This window comes from Lepidochelys kempii, chromosome 14 (genome assembly GCF_965140285.1).
Source record: "Lepidochelys kempii isolate rLepKem1 chromosome 14, rLepKem1.hap1, whole genome shotgun sequence".
Taxonomy (NCBI): Eukaryota; Metazoa; Chordata; order Testudines; family Cheloniidae; genus Lepidochelys; species Lepidochelys kempii.
Window position 1 is genome coordinate 30584086 of NC_136393.1, and position 20358 is coordinate 30604443.

The 20358-nt window shown below is 52.4% G+C and overlaps 1 protein-coding gene across 2 annotated transcripts; it reads right to left on the reverse strand.

The window, feature by feature from the left end:
• Positions 1 to 349: 349 nt before the first annotated feature.
• On the reverse strand, positions 350 to 8726 carry LOC140898225 (uncharacterized). 2 transcript variants are annotated; one of them, XM_073311752.2, is made up of 4 exons: positions 8477 to 8726; positions 5082 to 5208; positions 3271 to 3384; positions 350 to 2915 (listed from the first exon to the last, which is right to left on the reverse strand). In XM_073311752.2, exons 2-4 carry the CDS (start codon positions 5206 to 5208, stop codon positions 1717 to 1719), a joined length of 1440 nt encoding a protein of 479 aa, XP_073167853.1. In that variant the 5' UTR covers positions 8477 to 8726; the 3' UTR covers positions 350 to 1716. The 2 variants fall into 2 exon arrangements, with proteins under 2 accessions (XP_073167853.1, XP_073167852.1); XM_073311751.2 differs by having other exon boundaries at positions 350 to 2918.
• Between the last annotated feature and the right edge of the window lie 11632 nt (positions 8727 to 20358).

Consider the following 20358-nt stretch of genomic DNA (forward strand, 5'->3'; position numbering starts at 1 on the left):
GTCTGGCTCTCAAGAGGAAAGTCTGTTGTTTCCCAGCTCTGTTCCCTATACCACCCATCCTCTACCCCTTCTCACTGCATCTAACATCTCTGCAGGGATCAGGCAGTAACTCCATGCCCCATTCAGTCTCTGCCTCTCTGAGTGCGAGTCTAGCACTCACCATCAGTGTTCGTGCTGAGACATATTGATAAGGTTCATTGTTCATAGAATCATAGAATATCAGGGTTGGAAGGGAGCTCAGGAGGTCATCTAGTCCAACCCCCTGCTCAAAGAAGGACCAATTCCCATTCCCCCCCCCCCCCCCCGATCCGTAAATGGCCCCCTTAAGGATTGAACTCACAACCCTGGGTTTAGCAGGCCAATGCTCAAACCACTAAGCTATCCCTCCCCCAAACACACAATTGTTCAAACACACAAACATCTCATGACAAAGGGTAAAGAAAGGTTAAAATAAATAAAAAAGACTTCTGGCAAACAAGCATTTATCTCGTAATATCCTCAAAAAAAGCTATGCTAAATCCTGTCAAACTAAACTAATATCAAAGCATGTGACCAAATGGCCTCCCTAACATTTGATTTCCCCGGCACTGAGTACGCTACGCTCCCCACATCCACCGGACCCAACCATTCAATCACCCACTGTCTTCCCCAACCCATCCCTCCTGGTCCCTTCCAGAACCCAGCACCGTAGGGGATTTAGGGAGAGGAAGAGTTGCCAGCATTCAGGGACATTCACCCTGCAGGGACTAGCTCCAGGTAAGTGGGGGAGCCCAGCCCACAGGCTACTGGAAAATGAGGGGTGGGGACAGGTGTCTAGAGTGAATGTGGAGCCTCCCTCTCCTAGTCTCCATGGAAGGGGCATCCTGACTGGGAAGGGAAAGGAAAGAAGAGAACTTCATCCAAGCAGAGGGAGCTTCTGGAGGAATTTCTCTCTCCCGTTCCTCAGCAGTTACCAGGAGGCAGGAAGGCCCATCAGTTCAGCAGCCAGGGCTACAGCAGGGAGGAGGGGCTGATCAGAACTGCTCCTCCTCTGCCAGAGGTTTGCTTAGACCAGGCAAAGCCAGAGGGTCACTGATCAGATTGGGGTTAGCTGCTGCTGGAACCTGCCCCCAGACATGGGCAGCTGGATACCTGGGAGCCAAATGCCACTGCTGTGTGTGGGAATTAGGAAATGGAGTTTTTACTAAGACCGGCCCTAGTCAGGGCACTGAGAGAATTTCTCTCCTGTGTGGAGGAGTCTCTGATGTTCAATGTGGTGTTAGCTCCAACTGAAGCATTTTTCATGCTAAGCAGATCTGAGAGGGCTCCTCCTTGTTTGGATTTGCTGATGCTTGATGCTGTGTGCGCACCAAAAGAAGGTACCCCCACATTCAAGCTCTTTCTTCTGTGAATTATCTGATGGGGAATAATGTGTGAGCTTAGACTGAATCTTTCCCTCCAGTTATTGAAGCTTTTCCCACAATCAAAGTATTTATGGGCTCTCTCTCTTGTGTGGATCGTCTAATGTGAAGCAAGGTTTGATATTCAAATGAAACTTTTTCCACAGTTGAGACATTTATAGATTCTGTCCCATGTGAATTCTCTGATGTTTAGGAAGATATGGCCTGGGTTTGAAGCTTTTCCCACCATTCAAGTATTTATGGGGTTTCTCTTTTATGTGGATTGTCTAATAAGGTGTGAGTTCTGTTGGAAGCTTTTCCTACAATGGAGGCATTTTCACAGTTTTCCCCCCTTGTGGGTTCTCCCATGCTTAATAAGGCCTGTGCGCTGACTGAAGCTTTTCCCACACTCCAAGCATTTATAGGGTTTCTCCCCAGTGTGGATTCTCCCATGTCTAATAAGGATTGAGCGCCGACTGAAGCTTTTCCCACAGTCCAAACATTTATAGGGTCTCTCTCCTGTGTGGATCCTCTGATGTACAATAAGGGCTGATGATCCATTGTAACTTTTCCCACAGTCCAAGCATTTATAGGGTCTCTCTCCCGTGTGCAGTCTCCGATGGGTAGTAAGATTTGAGCTCCTATTGAAGCTTTTCCCACAGTCCAAGCATTTAAAGGGTTTCTCTCCTGTGTGGGTTCTCTGATGTACAATAAGGGTTGATGATTCAGTGAAACTTTTCCCACACTGAAGGCATTTATAGGGTCTCTCTCCCGTGTGGGTTCTCTGATGTGTAATAAGGGCTGATGTTACAATGAAACTTTTCCCACACTGAAGGCATTTATATGGTCTCTCTCCCATGTGGATTCTCCTGTGGTTAATAAGTCCTGAGTGCTGACTGAAGTTTTTCCCACAGTCCAAGCATTTAAAGGGTTTATCTTCCATGTGGATTCTCTGATGTGTAATAAGGGCTGAGGGTACACTGAAACTTTTCCCACACTCAAGGCACTTATATGGTCCCTCTCCCGTGTGGATTGTCCCATGGCTATTAAGGGCTGAGTGCCGACTGAAACTTTTCCCACAGTCCAAGCATTTATAGGGTTTCTCTCCCGTGTGGGTTCGCTGATGTACAATAAGGGCTGATGGTGCACTGAAACTTTTCCCACACTGAAGGCATTTGTATGGCCTCTCTCCTGTGTGGATTCTCCTGTGACAAATAAGACCTGAGCGCTGACTGAAGCTTTTCCCACAGTCCAAGCATGTATACAGTTTCTTTTCCTTCTGATTTGTCTGCTGGGCTGCAGATTCCTTGGGATCCTTGCCTCCTCTCCCACATTCAATGGATTCCTCCACTTTCTTCCTTGGGCATTTTCCTAGCTTCCTCTCTGACCTGTGCCAATTACTCCAGGCTTTTCTCTGTTCCCAGCACTGGGAGAACTCCCCTCCAGCTTTTCTTAAAAAGGTCCCCTGGAGTTCTACTTGCTCAAGTCCTTCCTGCTGTGGATCCCCCTCCTCGTTATCACTCATTGTCTCATCACCTGCTGGGGAAGAGAGTCCAGGGAGGAGTCATTGTCTGGACTGGCAGAAAGGGGAACAACAAAGAAGGAAAACACAACACAATAACTGTTGGGGAGATTGAGAAATTGGATTCTGCCTCAACATCCCACCCAAACACGCACAGGGAAGTGAAGTCAGGGAGAAAACTCCTGACAGCTAACAGGGTGGGTGGGAAGCCATGAGCGATATCGGCCATGATGATATGACACCTGCTCACCACAGCCTGATCTGGGTGGGATGAGGCAGAACTGAGGGGGCCACACCACATTTTGGGGATTTTCAGCTTTTTCCTCCATTTGCCATATAGTTTCTGTGTTAGTGTCACTGAATCCTCACCTGTGTGGGTGCCTCTTGGGATCTTCCTTTCCTCAAAGACCTGAAGATCCGGGACCCATGGCTCTTCCCCTGCTTCCAGCTGGGCAATCAGGTCAGGTTTGGGAATGGGGAGTCCTGCTCGGGGGCAAAATCAGGCATGTGAGTGCACTGAGGATCGGTGGAGTACTTGTCACAGAGGGCACATATTGAGTTTAAACTGACCCCATGATTTGCTGGGGGGTTGTGGGGTCTGAACAGATGGGCACATGGTCACTGAGCCCCCTTGGGAGAGGCCGATGTCTGAGGGAGGGGGAGTTGTCATACCCTCTCTAGGAGTGTTCAGGATCTCTGTGCTCTGGGGGACTTGCTGAGGCACACACAGATCTAGTGTTAAACCCCTGTCTCTGTGTAAACCTCCAGAGCCCTCCCCACAGATGGAGCTGTGATGGGATCCCAGCCTGGGACTGTGGGACCGCTGTGCCCTGCTGAACTCTCTCCAGCCTGGGATATCTCTTACAATGCCTTGCTAGTGACCAGCAGCAACCCCTCCATGCACTATTATCACTCAGCACAACCACATGTGGAGCCCCCCCCACACAGCTAGATTGCATGAATAATCCCAGAGCCACTCATGAATCACACAAGGAAAGGCACCAGACCCAAATCCCTGTAGTTCCCAGCACTGTACCTCAGGAATATACCATCTAATTTATTAATTGGTTCACCACTTTATCAATGGAAAGTGGATATACAACAGCCTTTGATATCTGAGCAATTTACCATTCACTTCAGGCAAACTCACTGGTAAAGTTAAACAGTTAAACAAGTTTATTGACTATGAAAGATAGATTTTAAGTGGTATTAAGTGATAGGCAAAAAATCAGAGTTAGTTACCAAAAAAATAAAATATAAGTACGCAGTCTAAACTCTCGACCCTATTAGACTGGGCAACATCTAGATTAAGCAGTTTTTTTCACCCCACTGGATATTGCAGTCCACAGTATACAGATTTCACCTTCAGTGTCCTTGTTGCTTTCAGTGTAGGTGAGTGAAGAAGAAAGGCCCAGCATGTGGCCACTGTGTTCTGTTTTATATCCTCAGTCCCATGTGCTCGGGAAGCACAAATCTAGTCATGTCTGGGGGCTTTGCTGAGTCTCCAGGGCCAGGCTGAGCAATTCCCCTGGTGTGGCCTCATACCGGTGAGTCACTGAATTGTAACTCCCTTGCTGGAGAATGGCTGGTGATTTCTGCGCAATAGCACCCACCCGGCTGTTGGTTACCTCCCTTTTCATTGTCTCCGTAGAGCCAGTATCTGGGCACCTCCCAAGCCCACAGCATATTTTAGTTACAACCATATAAAACAATCTCATAACTTCATATGCACTAAAGATACACATATTTAGATAGAACAGTGACCTTAAGCCGATCAGAACCTTTTCCCTAATACCTCACATGGCATGCTTTATATGCAATATCACAATTACATACAGAAGAGGAATATGGGGGCTATAGGGGGCTCCCCCAAGGTATAGAGTGTCACAGGAGCCAGTTCCAGGAAGGGAGGTGCGCAGAGATCCTGCATGTGAGTAAGAATTAATGCACATAGGATAATAAATGGCTTCTGCCCCTGGGAAAGCTGGAGGGATGCGGATGAATTAGCAGGTCCATTAGGTTCATCCCATTGGAGAGGGTATGGAGGTAAATGGCTCTCTCAAACTGGAGCTTTGGACAATGCCATTCCGCTCTAATCTAACTGACCAGGGAAGAACCTGACCAGATGCAGAAACACAGACCCCGTGGCTTCAAATACCTGAGGGGACAGGAATCCTTACCCAGCGAGGTCACAGTCTCATAATTCTCCTGCATGACGTCCCTGTAGAGGGCTCTCTGACCGGGGTCCAGCAGAGCCCCCTGCCCCTCCGTGAAGTACACAGCCACCTCCTCGAAGGTCACCGGCATCTGAAAAAACAGGTGCTCCCCACTCAGTACCTGCTGTCCGAGCCACAATCCCACTATTCATGGGGGAAGAAGCACCAAAATACAACAGCTCTGGGAGGCCTGGAGGAGCAGAATTCTAGCCCAACCCACTCAGAGTGGCCATGAGTCTCCAGGGAACACAGAGAAGGTGAAAGCTCCTTGTCCCTCCCAGCAGAGGATGGAAGGCAGGGTCTTTTCATTGACCACACACCTACTAGGCACAAGCTGACATGGGAAGCAGAGCTCTGTGCAGGGGACAGGGACAGGAATCCCAGCACCTTCCCTTTGCATTTCACTTCAGTCTTGGGCCAGTGGGTTCAGGATCCAGCACCCTGGTCTGTTTTCCCAGCACTGTCCAGGGATTGTTTCCTGTTTCAGAAATGGTGGAATTTGCACCCCACCCCCACTGCGCCTGTTCATAAATCAGGCCCTAGGCTGAGCATGTCCCAGCAGGTTTATCACAACCTGTCCCCCTCCCTGCCTCATCCTGTGTATTCCCGCCCTGCCCCCTCTCCAACAATCCTCCCGAGCAGCTCCCTCCAAAATCCCCCACCTGAGCTGGATCCACCACAGCCATTTCCCTGCCCCGTCCCCTAGGAAGATGGGATGATCTGGAGCAAAACATGGTCATCATTCTGCAGCCTTTCAGGGTGAGAAGGGCAACTGGGGAGGTTTCTGAATTAGTGTTAGTCCATTTCACAACCGATTCTCCCCAGGCTCTTTCCCTGCAGACACACACTCTAGACTCTGCCATGCTGGAAAAACCCTGAGTTACGTTATTACAGCACAGACCTGACCGCTCCCACCGGGACTAAACCTATGAGACACTATTAAACCCTCCCAGGAACAGAGTCTCTGAGTCAAACCCTAGAAAAAAGCAGAATAAAATGAGCCACTTTGAAGGATCCCCCCCGATATTGTCCCCAGGCCAGTATTTTGTACTGGAACTGGAACAAAAAGTGAACCATCATTTTGTTTTACTGACTGAACCTGAACTGAACAAAAAAAGAGAGGGGGGGTGGACTATTACCAGTTAAAATAGATATCCAGCATTTTTAAAGCTCAATATTAAAAAAACTACAGTGATCTTATTTTCATTTCAAGAGCAGAAAACAAATTAGCCCATGGGCGGATGATAGCTCCCAGAATGGCCTGGCCCAGGACAGTGAGACGAGAATGAGAAGAGAAGGGGGCCAGCCCACAAGCGCGGGGAGCGAGAGGGGATGCTTGGGAGCTGCCTGCACACCATAGGAGGCAGAAGGGGGGCCCAGAGGTACAGGAACCATCTCTGAGATGCCCCCCATGGGGAGAGAAGGGGTGGGATGCTCCTTGGGCCCTGAAGTTCATAATAACTCTTCAAGCCCAAGGGCCAAGGTCATGGCTCCCCAACCTTCTCCCCTTAGACAGGCCTCCTCCCACGATCCCCAGCCCCTGGGGCAACTCCTCCCTCCAGTTGCTCCTCTTGAGGCAGGGTTCATGCTCCAAATTCCCTTCCCCACTGAAGCCGCCTGCAGGGCTCATTCCCAAGCCCCCCAGGACACTGTCTGATACACACCTCCAATCCCCCACCCCTACCCCTGATAGTTATGTTTCTCTCATACGTATGTCTTGATTCTAGATATCAACCCCCACTGTCAGCAGAGGACAGAGTCAAGGTAAAATTTCATTATACCATAACATGGATGAAGATGGAAATGTTTGAGTCAGAAGCCAGAAATAATGATGTCACAGAATGAATGTCAGTCACGTCTGAAATTGAAAGTTGAATTAGAACGTCTTCTGAAAGCTTTTGAAATCTCTAAAACGGAAGCGATATCTGGACGAAGGAAAGCCCAAAAAAGGAATGGGCCAATTCCTGATTCATTCACAGATGGGCCACATCTCTATAAGAAAGAAACATACCAAACTACTGGGAACATCCAAAAAATGTCACGCCTAAGCTGAATCAACTAGCAAAAATTGTACTGGCAGTTCCACCAACACAAGTGAGTGTTGAAAGAAAATTTCCAGGCCTCAAATATATCCTTTCACTGCAGAGGTCCAATATGGCAAAGCAAAAATGTTACTTCATGCTCAAACAAATTGTGCATGAAAAAAAAATCTTGTTAATTTCACAACACAAAAGCACTTGGAAAACTCAAGTAATGGTAAAGTAAAAAACAAATAAACAGCCAATAATCAAAACATTTTAAGTTGCAGCTCTCTTTTTTGAATTTACCTCCACTAAGATTTGACATAGGATTTAAACTGGTATCTGAACTTTTATTTTTGTTTCCTTGGGTGGCTAGAACCAGAAATGAAACTGAACAAATTGAATGGAACAGAACCTGAACCAAACCAAAATAAATACCAGTTGGACTGGTTGCCTGCTGTTGCTAGCAGTAACTCTGGTTTAACACAGAATCTGCACAGGATTCAGAGCAGGGCCCTGTTCAGTCCTGTCAACCCCAAACATTTAACATGCTGAAGTCAGACCCACAAATAATGAGACTGTCTTAAAAAAACAAAGACTAAATTTGGAGCAAGATGTGTGGGAGGTGGATATTTGCCTTGTAAATGCTGAGCCCTTGGGGGGAAGTCCCCTGCCTACCCCAATACTTGTTTGACCATTTCTAGGGGAAAAGATTCCACACTGGCTGCTGGAAAAGGGCAGCCCCCTCCCCTACCCCATGGGCTGGGGGAGCTGCCGTTGTATCTCTCACCATCCTGCTCCCTTCTCCTACTCTCTGGCTCTCCCTTCCCCAGCCGGTCTCTGCTTGCTCTCATATTCTCCTTCCAGCCTCCCTACAGCCCCTTCTCCTCACATCCCCCCTTTCCTTCCCTTTATCCCCACACTCCAATTTCCCTCTATTCCAGCTCTGTTCCCCTGAGCCCCAGAATCCTCTCCCTGATTCCTGGGTATTCCCTCAGCCCCCCTTCAGCAGCCCCACATCCCCATCCCGCCCCCTGCACCCCCGTTTACCTCCCTCCTGCCCCCTCACACGTCTCTGTTCACCATCACCCCTCAATGCCCTCTGGCTCTCAGAGCCCCCTGCCCTCTTCAGCCCCCTCTCTCTGTCCCAGCCCTCCCCACGGCGCGCGCTGGCTTCACCGGCCCCGCAAACACCGGGAGCTGGCGGCAGCTTCCCCGGGCCCAGGGCAGGGAATCGCAGCCAGCCCCGCTGGGAGCAGCCTGGGGCCAAACCCTCCCCCTGCAGCCAGGATGGCACCGGGGGGCACCGCTCCCTGGGGATGGGCAGGTCTCTCTTACCTTCCCTACAAGCGGTGCCCTCCCTGGGAGCAGGGGCTGGGGCCTGGGAAGAGGGGTCCTGGCCAGGCTGGGGTCTCTGCACCGGGAGAGGCTCCTGGGAGCAGCGGGAATGTTACTGCTGGAGATTCCCCTCTCCCGGCTGCAGCCAGGGCTCCGGGGTCCCCAGCAGCAGCCGCCGGGGCTCGGGGATCTTGCAAGGAGCGTGGGCTCCCCACAGCGCCGCAGAGTCACTGCAGCGAGAGCGATTCACTTCCTGCTGCTGGACTGGGTGACCCCAGCGATCGCTCCCAGAGCCGCATCACAGCTGCTCCTGGGTCCTAGTGTTCAAGGGATTGCACTGAAGCCCCCTGCCCCAGACCCTGCCTCCTGGGGGGCCCACATCCCCTGGGCATGGGCAGCTTCTCTCAGCATTAAGGGGACATCGTGCATAGAAGCCACCTTGTCAATGGGCAGAAAGGAGACGTGCAGATCCGGGGGAGGGGGGATAAGGAGCAAAGACTGGGAGCGCCGGTGAACCAGCTGAGCAGCAGGGGACAGCAGAGCAGCTCACAGCAGGAGTTTGCCTGGGACTGGGAAGCCTGGCTGTTTAAAAATAGCCAGAGCTTCCCGAACCAGCTGAGCAGCGGGGGACAGCAGAGCAGCCCACAGCAGGAGTTTGCCTGGGAGTTTGCCTGGAGTGAGCCCAGTGAGGCTTACGTCTTGCAAACTGCTCTGAGGAAGCTCATAGTAGGAAGGTGATATGGAAGGGGGGGGTTCAGCTGTTGTGACCTGCACTGGATGTGCCATGTTTGTCTTTCTTCCACAGGACAGAAGCGACTTTGTCTGTACAAAGTGCAAGTTGGTCTCCATACTGGAAGAGAAGATTGAAGGTCTGGAGCAACAGATAACGACCCTGCGTTGCATACGAGAAACTGAGGATTTTCTGGACAAAACTCAGGATAGGCTTCTAGGGGCACAAAGCTCTACAGATATAGAGCAGGTTGCACAGAGGAGCCAAGAGGCCACTGAAGAAGCTTGGCAACATGTGACCTCCAGAAGAGGTAAGCAGAATGTCCGGGTTCCAGTAACACAGACACAGGTAACTAACCGCTTTCATGTTCTCTCCACAGGTACCGTTGCCGAGAGTGGACCAGATGATATGTCTGGGGCGAGAAAGCAGAAGGAGACTCCGCTGGTTGGAAGGCATGAGATGCGATGTCCTGAGGTTGGGGGTTCCACGACCACCACTCCCAAGAGGAGAAGGCGGGTGGTGGTGGTCGGGGACTCTCTCCTCCGGGGGACTGAGTCATCTATCTGCCGCCCTGATTGGGAAAACCGAGAAATCTGCTGCTTGCCAGGGGCTAAGATTCGCGATGTGACGGAGAGACTGCCGAGACTCATCAAGCCCTCGGATCGCTACCCCTTCCTGCTTCTCCACGTGGGCACCAATGATACTGCCAAGAATGACCTTGAGCGGATCACTGCGGACTACGTGGCTCTGGGAAGAAGGATAAAGGAGTTGGAGGCGCAAGTAGTGTTCTCGTCCATCCTCCCCGTGGAAGGAAAAGGCCTGGGTAGGGACCGTCGAATCGTGGAAGTCAACGAATGGCTACGCAGGTGGTGTCGGAGAGAAGGCTTTGGATTCTTTGACCATGGGATTGTGTTCCATGAAGGAGGAGTGCTGGGCAGAGACGGGCTCCATCTTACGAAGAGAGGGAAGAGCATCTTTGCCAGCAGGCTGGCTAACCTAGTGAGGAGGGCTTTAAATTAGGTTCACCGGGGGAAGGAGACCAAAGCCCTGAGGTAAGTGGGAAAGCGGGATACCTGGAGGAAGCTCAGGCAGGAATGTCTGTGAGGGGAGGGCTCCTGCCTCATACTGAGAATGAGGGGCGATCAACAGGTTATCTCAAGTGCTTATATACAAATGCACAAAGCCTTGGAAACAAGCAGGGAGAACTGGAGGTCCTGGTGATGTCAAGGAACTATGACGTGATTGGAATAACAGAGACTTGGTGGGATAACTCACATGACTGGAGTACTGTCATGGATGGTTATAAACTGTTCAGGAAGGACAGGCAGGGCAGAAAAGGTGGGGGAGTAGCACTGTATGTAAGGGAGCAGTATGACTGCTCAGAGCTCCGGTACGAAACTGTAGAAAAACCTGAGTGTCTCTGGATTAAGTTTAGAAGTGTGTGCAACAAGAGTGATGTAGTGGTGGGAGTCTGCTATAGACCACCGGACCAGGGGGATGAGGTAGATGAGGCTTTCTTCCGGCAGCTCACGGAAGCTACTAGATCGCATGCCCTGATTCTCATGGGTGACTTTAATTTTCCTGATATCTGCTGGGAGAGCAATACAGCGGTGCATAGACAATCCAGGAAGTTTTTGGAAAGCGTAGGGGACAATTTCCTGGCGCAAGTGCTAGAGGAGCCAACTAGGGGGGGCGCTTTTCTTGACCTGCTGCTCACAAACCGGGTAGAATTAGTGGGGGAAGCAAAAGTGGATGGGAATCTGGGAGGCAGTGACCACGGGTTGGTTGAGTTCAGGATCCTGACGCAGGGAAGAAAGGTAAGCAGCAGGATACGGACCCTGGACTTCAGGAAAGCAGACTTCGACTCCCTCAGGGAACGGATGGCCAGGATCCCCTGGGGGACTAACTTGAAGGGGAAAGGAGTCCAGGAGAGCTGGCTGTATTTCAAGGAATCCCTGTTGAGGTTACAGGGACAAACCATCCCGATGAGTCGAAAGAATAGTAAATATGGCAGGCGACAAGCTTGGCTTAATGGTGAAATCCTAGCGGATCTTAAACATAAAAAAGAAGCTTACAAGAAGTGGAAGGTTGGACATATGACCAGGGAAGAGTATAAAAATATTGCTCGGGCATGTAGGAATGAAATCAGGAGGGCCAAATCGCACCTGGAGCTGCAGCTAGCAAGAGATGTCAAGAGTAACAAGAAGGGTTTCTTCAGGTATGTTGGCAACAAGAAGAAAGCCAAGGAAAGTGTGAGCCCCTTACTGAATGAGGGAGGCAACCTAGTGACAGAGGATGTGGAAAAAGCTAATGTACTCAATGCTTTTTTTGCCTCTGTCTTCACGAACAAGGTCAGCTCCCAGACTGCTGCGCTGGGCATCACAAAATGGGGAAGAGATGGCCAGCCCTCTGTGGAGATAGAGGTGGTTAGGGACTATTTAGAAAAGCTGGACGTGCACAAGTCCATGGGGCCGGACGAGTTGCATCCGAGAGTGCTGAAGGAATTGGCGGCTGTGATTGCAGAGCCATTGGCCATTATCTTTGAAAACTCGTGGCGAACCGGGGAAGTCCCGGATGACTGGAAAAAGGCTAATGTAGTGCCAATCTTTAAAAAAGGGAAGAAGGAGGATCCTGGGAAATACAGGCCAGTCAGCCTCACCTCAGTCCCTGGAAAAATCATGGAGCAGGTCCTCAAAGAATCAATCCTGAAGCACTTGCATGAGAGGAAACTGATCAGGAACAGCCAGCATGGATTCACCAAGGGAAGGTCATGCCTGACTAATCTAATCGCCTTTTATGATGAGATTACTGGTTCTGTGGATGAAGGGAAAGCAGTGGATGTATTGTTTCTTGACTTTAGCAAAGCTTTTGACACGGTCTCCCACAGTATTCTTGTCAGCAAGTTAAGGAAGTATGGGCTGGATGAATGCACTATAAGGTGGGTAGAAAGCTGGCTAGATTGTCGGGCTCAACAGGTAGTGATCAATGGCTCCATGTCTAGTTGGCAGCCGGTATCAAGTGGAGTGCCCCAAGGGTCGGTCCTGGGGCCGGTTTTGTTCAATATCTTCATAAATGATCTGGAGGATGGTGTGGATTGCACTCTCAGCAAATTTGCGGATGATACTAAACTGGGAGGAGTGGTAGATACGCTGGAGGGGAGGGATAGGATACAGAAGGACCTAGACAAATTAGAGGATTGGGCCAAAAGAAATCTGATGAGGTTCAATAAGGATAAGTGCAGGGTCCTGCACTTAGGACGGAAGAACCCAATGCACAGCTACAGACTAGGGACCGAATGGCTAGGCAGCAGTTCTGCGGAAAAGGACCTAGGGGTGACAGTGGACGAGAAGCTGGATATGAGTCAGCAGTGTGCCCTTGTTGCCAAGAAGGCCAATGGCATTTTGGGATGTATAAGTAGGGGCATAGCGAGCAGATCGAGGGACGTGATCGTCCCCCTCTATTCGACATTGGTGAGGCCTCATCTGGAGTACTGTGTCCAGTTTTGGGCCCCACACTTCAAGAAGGATGTGGATAAATTGGAGAGAGTCCAGCGAAGAGCAACAAAAATGATTAGGGGACTGGAACACATGACTTATGAGGAGAGGCTGAGGGAACTGGGATTGTTTAGTCTGCAGAAGAGAAGAATGAGGGGGGATTTGATAGCTGCTTTCAACTACCTGAGAGGTGGTTCCAGAGAGGATGGTTCTAGATTATTCTCAGTGGTAGAAGAGGACAGGACAAGGAGTAATGGTCTCAAGTTGCAGTGGGGGAGGTTTAGGTTGGATATTAGGAAAAACTTTTTCACTAGGAGGGTGGTGAAAAACTGGAATGCGTTACCTAGGGAGGTGGTAGAATCTCCTTCCTTAGAAGTTTTTAAGGTCAGGCTTGACAAAGCCCTGGCTGGGATGATTTAATTGGGGATTGGTTCTGCTTTGAGCAGGGGGTTGGACTAGATGACCTCCTGAGGTCCCTTCCAACCCTGATATTCTATGATTCTATGGGTCCCTTCCCAGTGTGGGCCCAGCGCCAAAGTGCCATTTGGCGCTAGTGTAAACCCTAAGGGCTGTGTGATAGCATACGGCCTTCCCCACTGAACACGGGGACTCTGGGGCACAGGGAACCCTGGTTACTCTGCCTCACACATTCACCCAGTGACTCCCCCAAGCTGCTGGATACCAGCCCCTGGGATCAGAGCATGGGGAGTCAAGTGGCACTGACTGATCGGGGATTAGTGGGGTAGGTGAAAGGAAAGGGTTAATCCCAGCATGCTGGCACTTTGCTGCCTGGCCCTGGCTGGTCTCTGCCCTCTGGGTGCTGCACAGGGCGTGTGTCTCTGAGCCCTGTGCTGCCCACTCATCCTGGCCATTTGTCCCAGACATAGATAATCCAGGTGCCAAGGGAAGGAGCAGCCCCAGCAGAGCCGCATTGGCCCTGGCACGGGCTGAGCCTGCGAGCACAGCAGGAGGGGCAGTGGCAGAGAGAGGGGGGTCAGCCAGTTAGAGCAGCAGGGTCCCCACCTGCAGGGGAGGGGTCAGCACTGGGACAACGGGCCGGGCTGGATCAGGGGCTGGGAGCTCTGGTAGCGAGTGCGGCACCAGCATCAATGGCCCTGCTGGATACCCTGGGCCTGGCCAACCTGCAGCAGCCAAAGAGTCTCTAAGGGTCTGAGACCCTGTCTGGGGCGGGGCAACTGGGGAGGCAGGAGGCTCCTCAGGGGCTGGTGAGTCCCTAGAGTGAGGCACCGAGGTGACAGGTTCAGGATCCCAATAGGCTCATGAGCGGGGAATGAAATGGTCCAGTGCCCAGGTGAGCCCAAGGCCCAATGGACACAGACTGCACTGGGCTGGGGATAGTGAGGGGGGAGGGGAGCAGGGATGTGCTGGCTCCAGCCGATGACACAGAGGAAGCAGTTTCTTAAATTTACGTGCGAGCGACCATCTACGATTCTCTACTTTTTCCTTCAGTAAAAAATGGAGAGGGAACAAACCCAGAGTTGAGTACATGCTGTGCTGAGTCTGCCTTATGGATCGGGAAGCAGGGCTGCTAGTCATGGGCTGCAGGGAGGATCGTGAACCCAGACGAGTTTTTAGAGTAATGGATCATGGTAAAGGAACTTAAAAAAGTCCTTCTGGCAAAAAGTAATGGGGTCACACCCCAACCACTGCCCTTCTATCCCCAGCCCCAGCCCCTCCCCTGCTCTGTGCGGAGGGTCTGAGGGCTGTGACCCTCTCCTGAAGATCCTGGTGCTCTCCATGGATTGGCAGCAGACAGTGGCCACCTTGGTGCCTCTTGGACACTTAAGCTGGGGTAGGAGCATCTGGCCACTCCCTGAAACCAGAAGCTCCTCAGAAGACCCCTGTAGTAAGCGGGAGTTGAGACCTGTGGGCTAGGTGCAGGGACAGATCAGAGAAGGACAGGGGTTAGCATATGGAGGCAGTGGTACTTGGGAAAATAAGGGGCAGGGGGAGCCCTTTATTTGCACAGCCAGGAAGCAGGAGCTCTACCTGCTACCGAGGCAGAGGGACCAAGCTGTTCATCAGTACACGTTGTATCTCTGATTGGCTGCCCAACCAGGCAGGGGAAAAGCAGCCAATCAGAGGGGATTTTTCCCAAAATAAGGGGAGTTCCCAGGCCACCTATAAGAAGGGTCTGAACACTCCCAGAGTTGGCTGCTCTGGGGGCAGGTCTGGCTGCATGAGGAGCTAGTGAGTATGTGTGTACAGGATAGTGACTAGCAGTAGCATGATGAGTTGGGGTGGGTGCAACATGGGATGTGTCTGGGCAGGGTGTGTGCAGTACAGGTGGGTGGTTGCAGAGGTCAGGTGAAGTGACAGTGGCAATGCAATGAGTGTGGGTTGGGTGTATGGAGAGCCCTGGTATGAGTCTGTGCCCCTGCCCTCAGGCCAGGAACTGCCCCTCCCCCCAGGGATGCTGCCCTGGGATCCCCACCAGAGATGTTTCCTGCTCCTGGTGTTATACCAATAAAATAAAAACCAGCAGGATCTTATTAAAGGGACAAGGCAAAATGTCACATTTATTGTAAATATAATAAAGAAATATAAAACTCACACTGTCCTATCGTTACTTATTCCTTACTTAACTATATATATGAATATATAGTATTATGGTATACATATATAATATATACATATATGATATGAATGAATGAAAGAAAGAATATACATATATATATATATATATACTTTCATTCATACCAGTTCTGCATAGGGGTTTATAGTTACCAGCCTAGAAGTTGCTCGTGACAGAGTCCTGGCCAGGTAACCTGTACACGAGAGTGGAGCCGAGTCCGTGTCAGATGCGCATCCCATGCTCCTGAAGGGTAGTGGCAGAACTGGAGACTCAAAGTTCTCAGTCCTTAGTGTCCATTTTTGTAGGAATTTCTTCCTATGCCAGTCTGTGGAATTTGCTTTGTCATATTGTTAGTCATGACTGCTCCAGGACGGCTGTCAGGTGCTCATCAGCTTTCTTCATCCTTTGAATTGGTCAGGTGGATCCCAGTTTGCTCTCCGGTGCGGTTCTCTGGTTGTCTCCACCTGGCGTCTTCTTCAGCCAATTGATGTTAAATTCCTAGGCTGGCACTTCCCTGATTATTCAAAACCCACCATTCATTCACATACATTCCTTACTTTAATAAAAACACATTTCTCATTTCACCGACTGTTGTTATTTTATTTGAGACTCCCTGTCTCTTAACATTCCTTCGGTATTGCCTTTCTTTTATTATACAAAGGTGTTATTTATTTGAGACTTCCCGTTTTTTAACATTCCTGATCCAAACTATAGAGGGTGGGAGTCTCTATGTGACATTTCTATGAGTGCTGCTCCAATTCACGGTTCTTCATGAGTGTTACAAACAAGCATGTCAATCTCCATTACAAAGTATCCCTTTGCAAAGTAGAGCCATTTGAACATAACCATTTGAGAGAGTAACGTTAATTGATTGGTTTACATTTATAAGCATCAATCTCAATTACAATCAATGGAAAGCGCCAATACAGAGAAAGCAGAGTCAATTAAGCCGTTTAGTTTTACAAGCGTCAATCTTAATAACAAGTGAGAAAGTATCAATTCAGAGTCAAATTGGGGGGTTTAGTTTTACAAGCGTCCATCTTAATAACAAGTGAGAGAAAGTATCAATTTAGAGAAAGCAAAGCCAACTGAGCAGTTTGCAAGGTATGGTTTGCAAGCTTTAATACAAAAAGAAAAGGAGTACTTCGTGAGCTACAGCTCACTTAAGCTCATGCTCAAATAAATTGGTTAGTCTCTAAGGTGCCACAAGTACTCCTTTTCTTTTTGCAAATACAGACTAACACGGCTGTTACTCTGAAGCTTTAATACAGAATTGTAAATCAATATTGCAGATTTACAATTATGTCAAATAGAAGAATTATAAATGAAGATTTAATAAATATTATAAATCAATATTGCAGGTTTACAATTTATTATGAACAGAATCACAAATATTGGAATATGCCTACACTGGCACCATGGCACCAACCTGGGCAAATAGCTAGAGCAGGTTATAACTCCAGCCTGCAGCTTTACAGCCCTTATCCCTGGTAACACTGCAGGGGGAAGGGCTCAGGGAAAGATAAACCCAGACACCACCTGCCACTCTGTGGTTTTTCCTCCTGTTCAAACATTAGCTCCAGGGTCTTTCCCAGCTCCTACCTCAGAGGGCCCAGGGTCAGATGAAACAGAGGTGCTACAGACACATGTCTAAACCCCCGCTCCTGGAGTCATGTGATTACATCAGCCTCTTGGCTTCCATGAAAAAGAGCATGTTTCAGATCCTTAGGGCTGCAAAGAAAATACTGAAACAGTGTAACAAGACATAGCAATGCCTGCCTGAGTCTGCAGAGAGCCTGAGCCAATCACCCTGAGAGGGAATTGTCATGTGTCTCTGTGAGGTGTTAGCCTACCAACCGCACCCCAGCATAAGGGTCTATGTGACAGGAAGAGGAAAACACAGTTATTCTGTCCCCCACACCCAAACAGAGACACCCAGCTGCTGGGGTCAGTGCCCTGCCCCTGGTCCCAGGGTCCGAAGGGGACTGAGCCCAGCAGCTGCTCCCCCTGTCCAAAGAGGTTTTCAGGCCCCATCCCCAGCAGAGAGCCCTTGGGTGGTTGGCCCCTTCCACAGCCACTCTCATTGGACAGGGTCACAGCAGGGCCCCATGTCAGGGAATGGTATCTGGGGCCCTGGGTTGCTTCAGTCCAGCCTTGTGTGAAACACACATTGTAATAACAAAGCCAGGAGTTGCAGGGCCTGGGGCATCATCTTGCCGAGATGCTGATCCCAGGGGAGACTCTTCCTACTCGGCTGCTGCTCTCAGAACTGTCTCAGGGATGCTGGAGTTAAGCTGAAGTTTCAGAACACTGAGCCCAGCTCCAGCCCTGCAGCCCCTAGCAATTCGCTGGACATGTGATGCCTCAGGAGGGAGGCAGATCTGTGTGTTTAAGGAGAAACACAAAGCAGCCATCCTGGGGTCCAGGATCTGGCTACTTCTCTGTTCCCCTTACCTCACTGCTGCACTTCAAGGGTGCCCCTCATTCCTGTCACTCATCTCAGTGTCAGAGCTCCCTGCACCCTCTCAGATCTGGTGCCCCCTGCACTTTATGGGTGAAAATTATTAACTTCAGAAACAAAGAGTCCTGAGACTGAAGATGGAGAGAGAAATTTACACTGATGGGGAGTGAACCCCACAACCCCCCTGCACCTGGGAGAGGGGAAGTGAACTCTGCAGCACCCATGAACCAGGGGTGGGGCATGAGCTCCACAGCCTCTGAACTCTGGAGGGTGGAAGTGAACCCCATAGCCCTCTCTGGTCATGGGGGAAGGGGAGTCTGTCCCAGTTTCAGGGTAACTGCACCTGGATCCTGCCTTTCCACAGATCACTCCAGCAGTGCCCAGTCAGGTCTCAAGTCTCCAGCCATCCTCTGTCTCTGGGCAGGACCCATGTCTCACTCCCTTCTGACTGGGTGGTTTTAAGACTGCACTGCTCCCAGCTTTACACTGCAATATCCCAGCAAATGGCCAAATGTCTGCCAAATGGTCTGTGCCTGTACTCTGCTCTGTCTGTGAGGTTACAGCCCCTGGCACAGTGGTGTCTCAGGCATGTTGGTGCCCCAATGCAAACACCCAGTGCAGACGTGCTGCGCAGGTGTGACTAGGACTGGCACCCAGTGAAGCTTATCCCAGATGGAAGGGGCAGGAACTGGGAAAATACCCCCTCCCCTCCCCACTTCCCCGGTCTCATTAGCAACAGCTCCTGATTCCCCCCAGTACTCAGTTACACCCTCCAGCATGCCCCACTGCCCATCCCCCACCCACTGAGCCCAGACCTGACACACTGCCTCTGTCCTGGGAAGGGACTGGGCCGGACGAGACAAAGGGCTGGCTGTGGGTTTGCCTGGAAGAAAGGGGATGTCTGTGGGGCTGGCAGGCATGGAGAGTCCTAGCTGTGTCCCCTAGGGCAGTGTTTGTGGGGGTGGCATCGACCTGCTCTTAGCAACAAACACTGAGGGGCGCGCCGCAGACTCGGGCTGGCGCTCGCCTGCCTCAGGGGCACGCCACAGGCTCGAGCTGGCGCTCACCTGCCTCAGGGGCGCGCCGCAGACTCGGGCTGGCGCTCGCCTGTCTCAGGGGCATGCCACAGGCTCGGGCTGGCGCTCACCTGCCTCAGGGGCACGCCGCAGGCTCGGGCTGGCGCTCACCTGCCTCAGGGGCACGCCGCAGGCTCGGGCTGGCGCTCGCCTGCCTCAGGGGCACGCCACAGACCGTGGCCAGCGTTCGCTTGCCTGAGGGGCGCGCCGCAGACTCAGGCCGGCGCTCGCCTGTCTCAGGGGCGCGCCGCAGACTCGGGCTGGCGCTCGCCTGTCTCAGGGGCGCGCCGCAGACTCGGGCTGGCGCTCGCCTGTCTCGGGGGCGTGCCGCAGACTCGGGCTGGTGCTCGCCTGTCTCAGGGGCACGCCACAGACCGTGGCCAGCGTTCGCTAGCCTGAGGGGCGCGCCGCAGACTCGGGCTGGCGCTCGCCTGTCTCAGGGGCGTGCCGCAGACTCGGGCTGGCGCTCGCCTGTCTCAGGGGCACGCCACAGACCGTGGCCAGTGTTCGCTTGCCTGAGGGGCGCGCCGCAGACTCGGGCTGGCGCTCGCCTGCCTCAGGGGCACGCCACAGACCGTGGCCAGCGTTCGCTTGCCTGAGGGGCGCGCCGCAGACTCAGGCCGGCGCTCGCCTGTCTCAGGGGCGCGCCGCAGACTCGGGCTGGTGCTCGCCTGTCTCAGGGGCACGCCACAGACCGTGGCCAGCGTTCGCTAGCCTGAGGGGCGCGCCGCAGACTCGGGCTGGCGCTCGCCTGTCTCAGGGGCATGCCGCAGACTCGGGCTGGCGCTCGCCTGTCTCAGGGGCACGCCACAGACCGTGGCCAGTGTTCGCTTGCCTGAGGGGCGCGCCGCAGACTCGGGCTGGCGCTCGCCTGCCTCAGGGGCACGCCACAGACCGTGGCCAGCGTTCGCTTGCCTGAGGGGCGCGCCGCAGACTCAGGCCGGCGCTCGCCTGTCTCAGGGGCGCGCCGCAGACTCGGGCTGGCGCTCGCCTGTCTCAGGGGCACGCCACAGACCGTGGCCAGCGTTCGCTTGCCTGAGGGGCGCGCCGCAGACTCGGGCTGGCGCTCGCCTGTCTCAGGGGCATGCCGCAGACTCGGGCTGGCGCTCGCCTGTCTCAGGGGCACGCCACAGACCGTGGCCAGTGTTCGCTTGCCTGAGGGGCGCGCCGCAGACTCGGGCTGGCGCTCGCCTGCCTCAGGGGCACGCCACAGACCGTGGCCAGCGTTCGCTTGCCTGAGGGGCGCGCCGCAGACTCAGGCCGGCGCTCGCCTGTCTCAGGGACGCGCCGCAGACTCAGGCCGGCGCTCGCCTGTCTCAGGGGCACGCCACAGACCGTGGCCAGTGTTCGCTTGCCTGAGGGGCGCGCCGCAGACTCGGGCTGGCGCTCGCCTGTCTCAGGGGCATGCCGCAGACTCGGGCTGGCGCTCGCCTGTCTCAGGGGCACGCCACAGACCGTGGCCAGTGTTCGCTTGCCTGAGGGGCGCGCCGCAGACTCGGGCTGGCGCTCGCCTGCCTCAGGGGCA

Bases quoted from the DNA above. Each gene is read 5' to 3' on its own strand.
- LOC140898225 (XM_073311751.2), bottom strand. From the start codon at position 5,208: ATGCCGGTGACCTTCGAGGAGGTGGCTGTGTACTTCACGGAGGGGCAG. The intron at 3,385-5,081 runs GTAAGGATTCCT...GCCCCCGAGCAG, and splicing joins TGAGACTGTGACCTCGCTGG to GACTCCCCATTCCCAAACCT. The intron at 2,919-3,270 runs GTGAGGATTCAG...TCTCTTCCCCAG, and splicing joins CCCAAGAGGCACCCACACAG to CAGGTGATGAGACAATGAGT.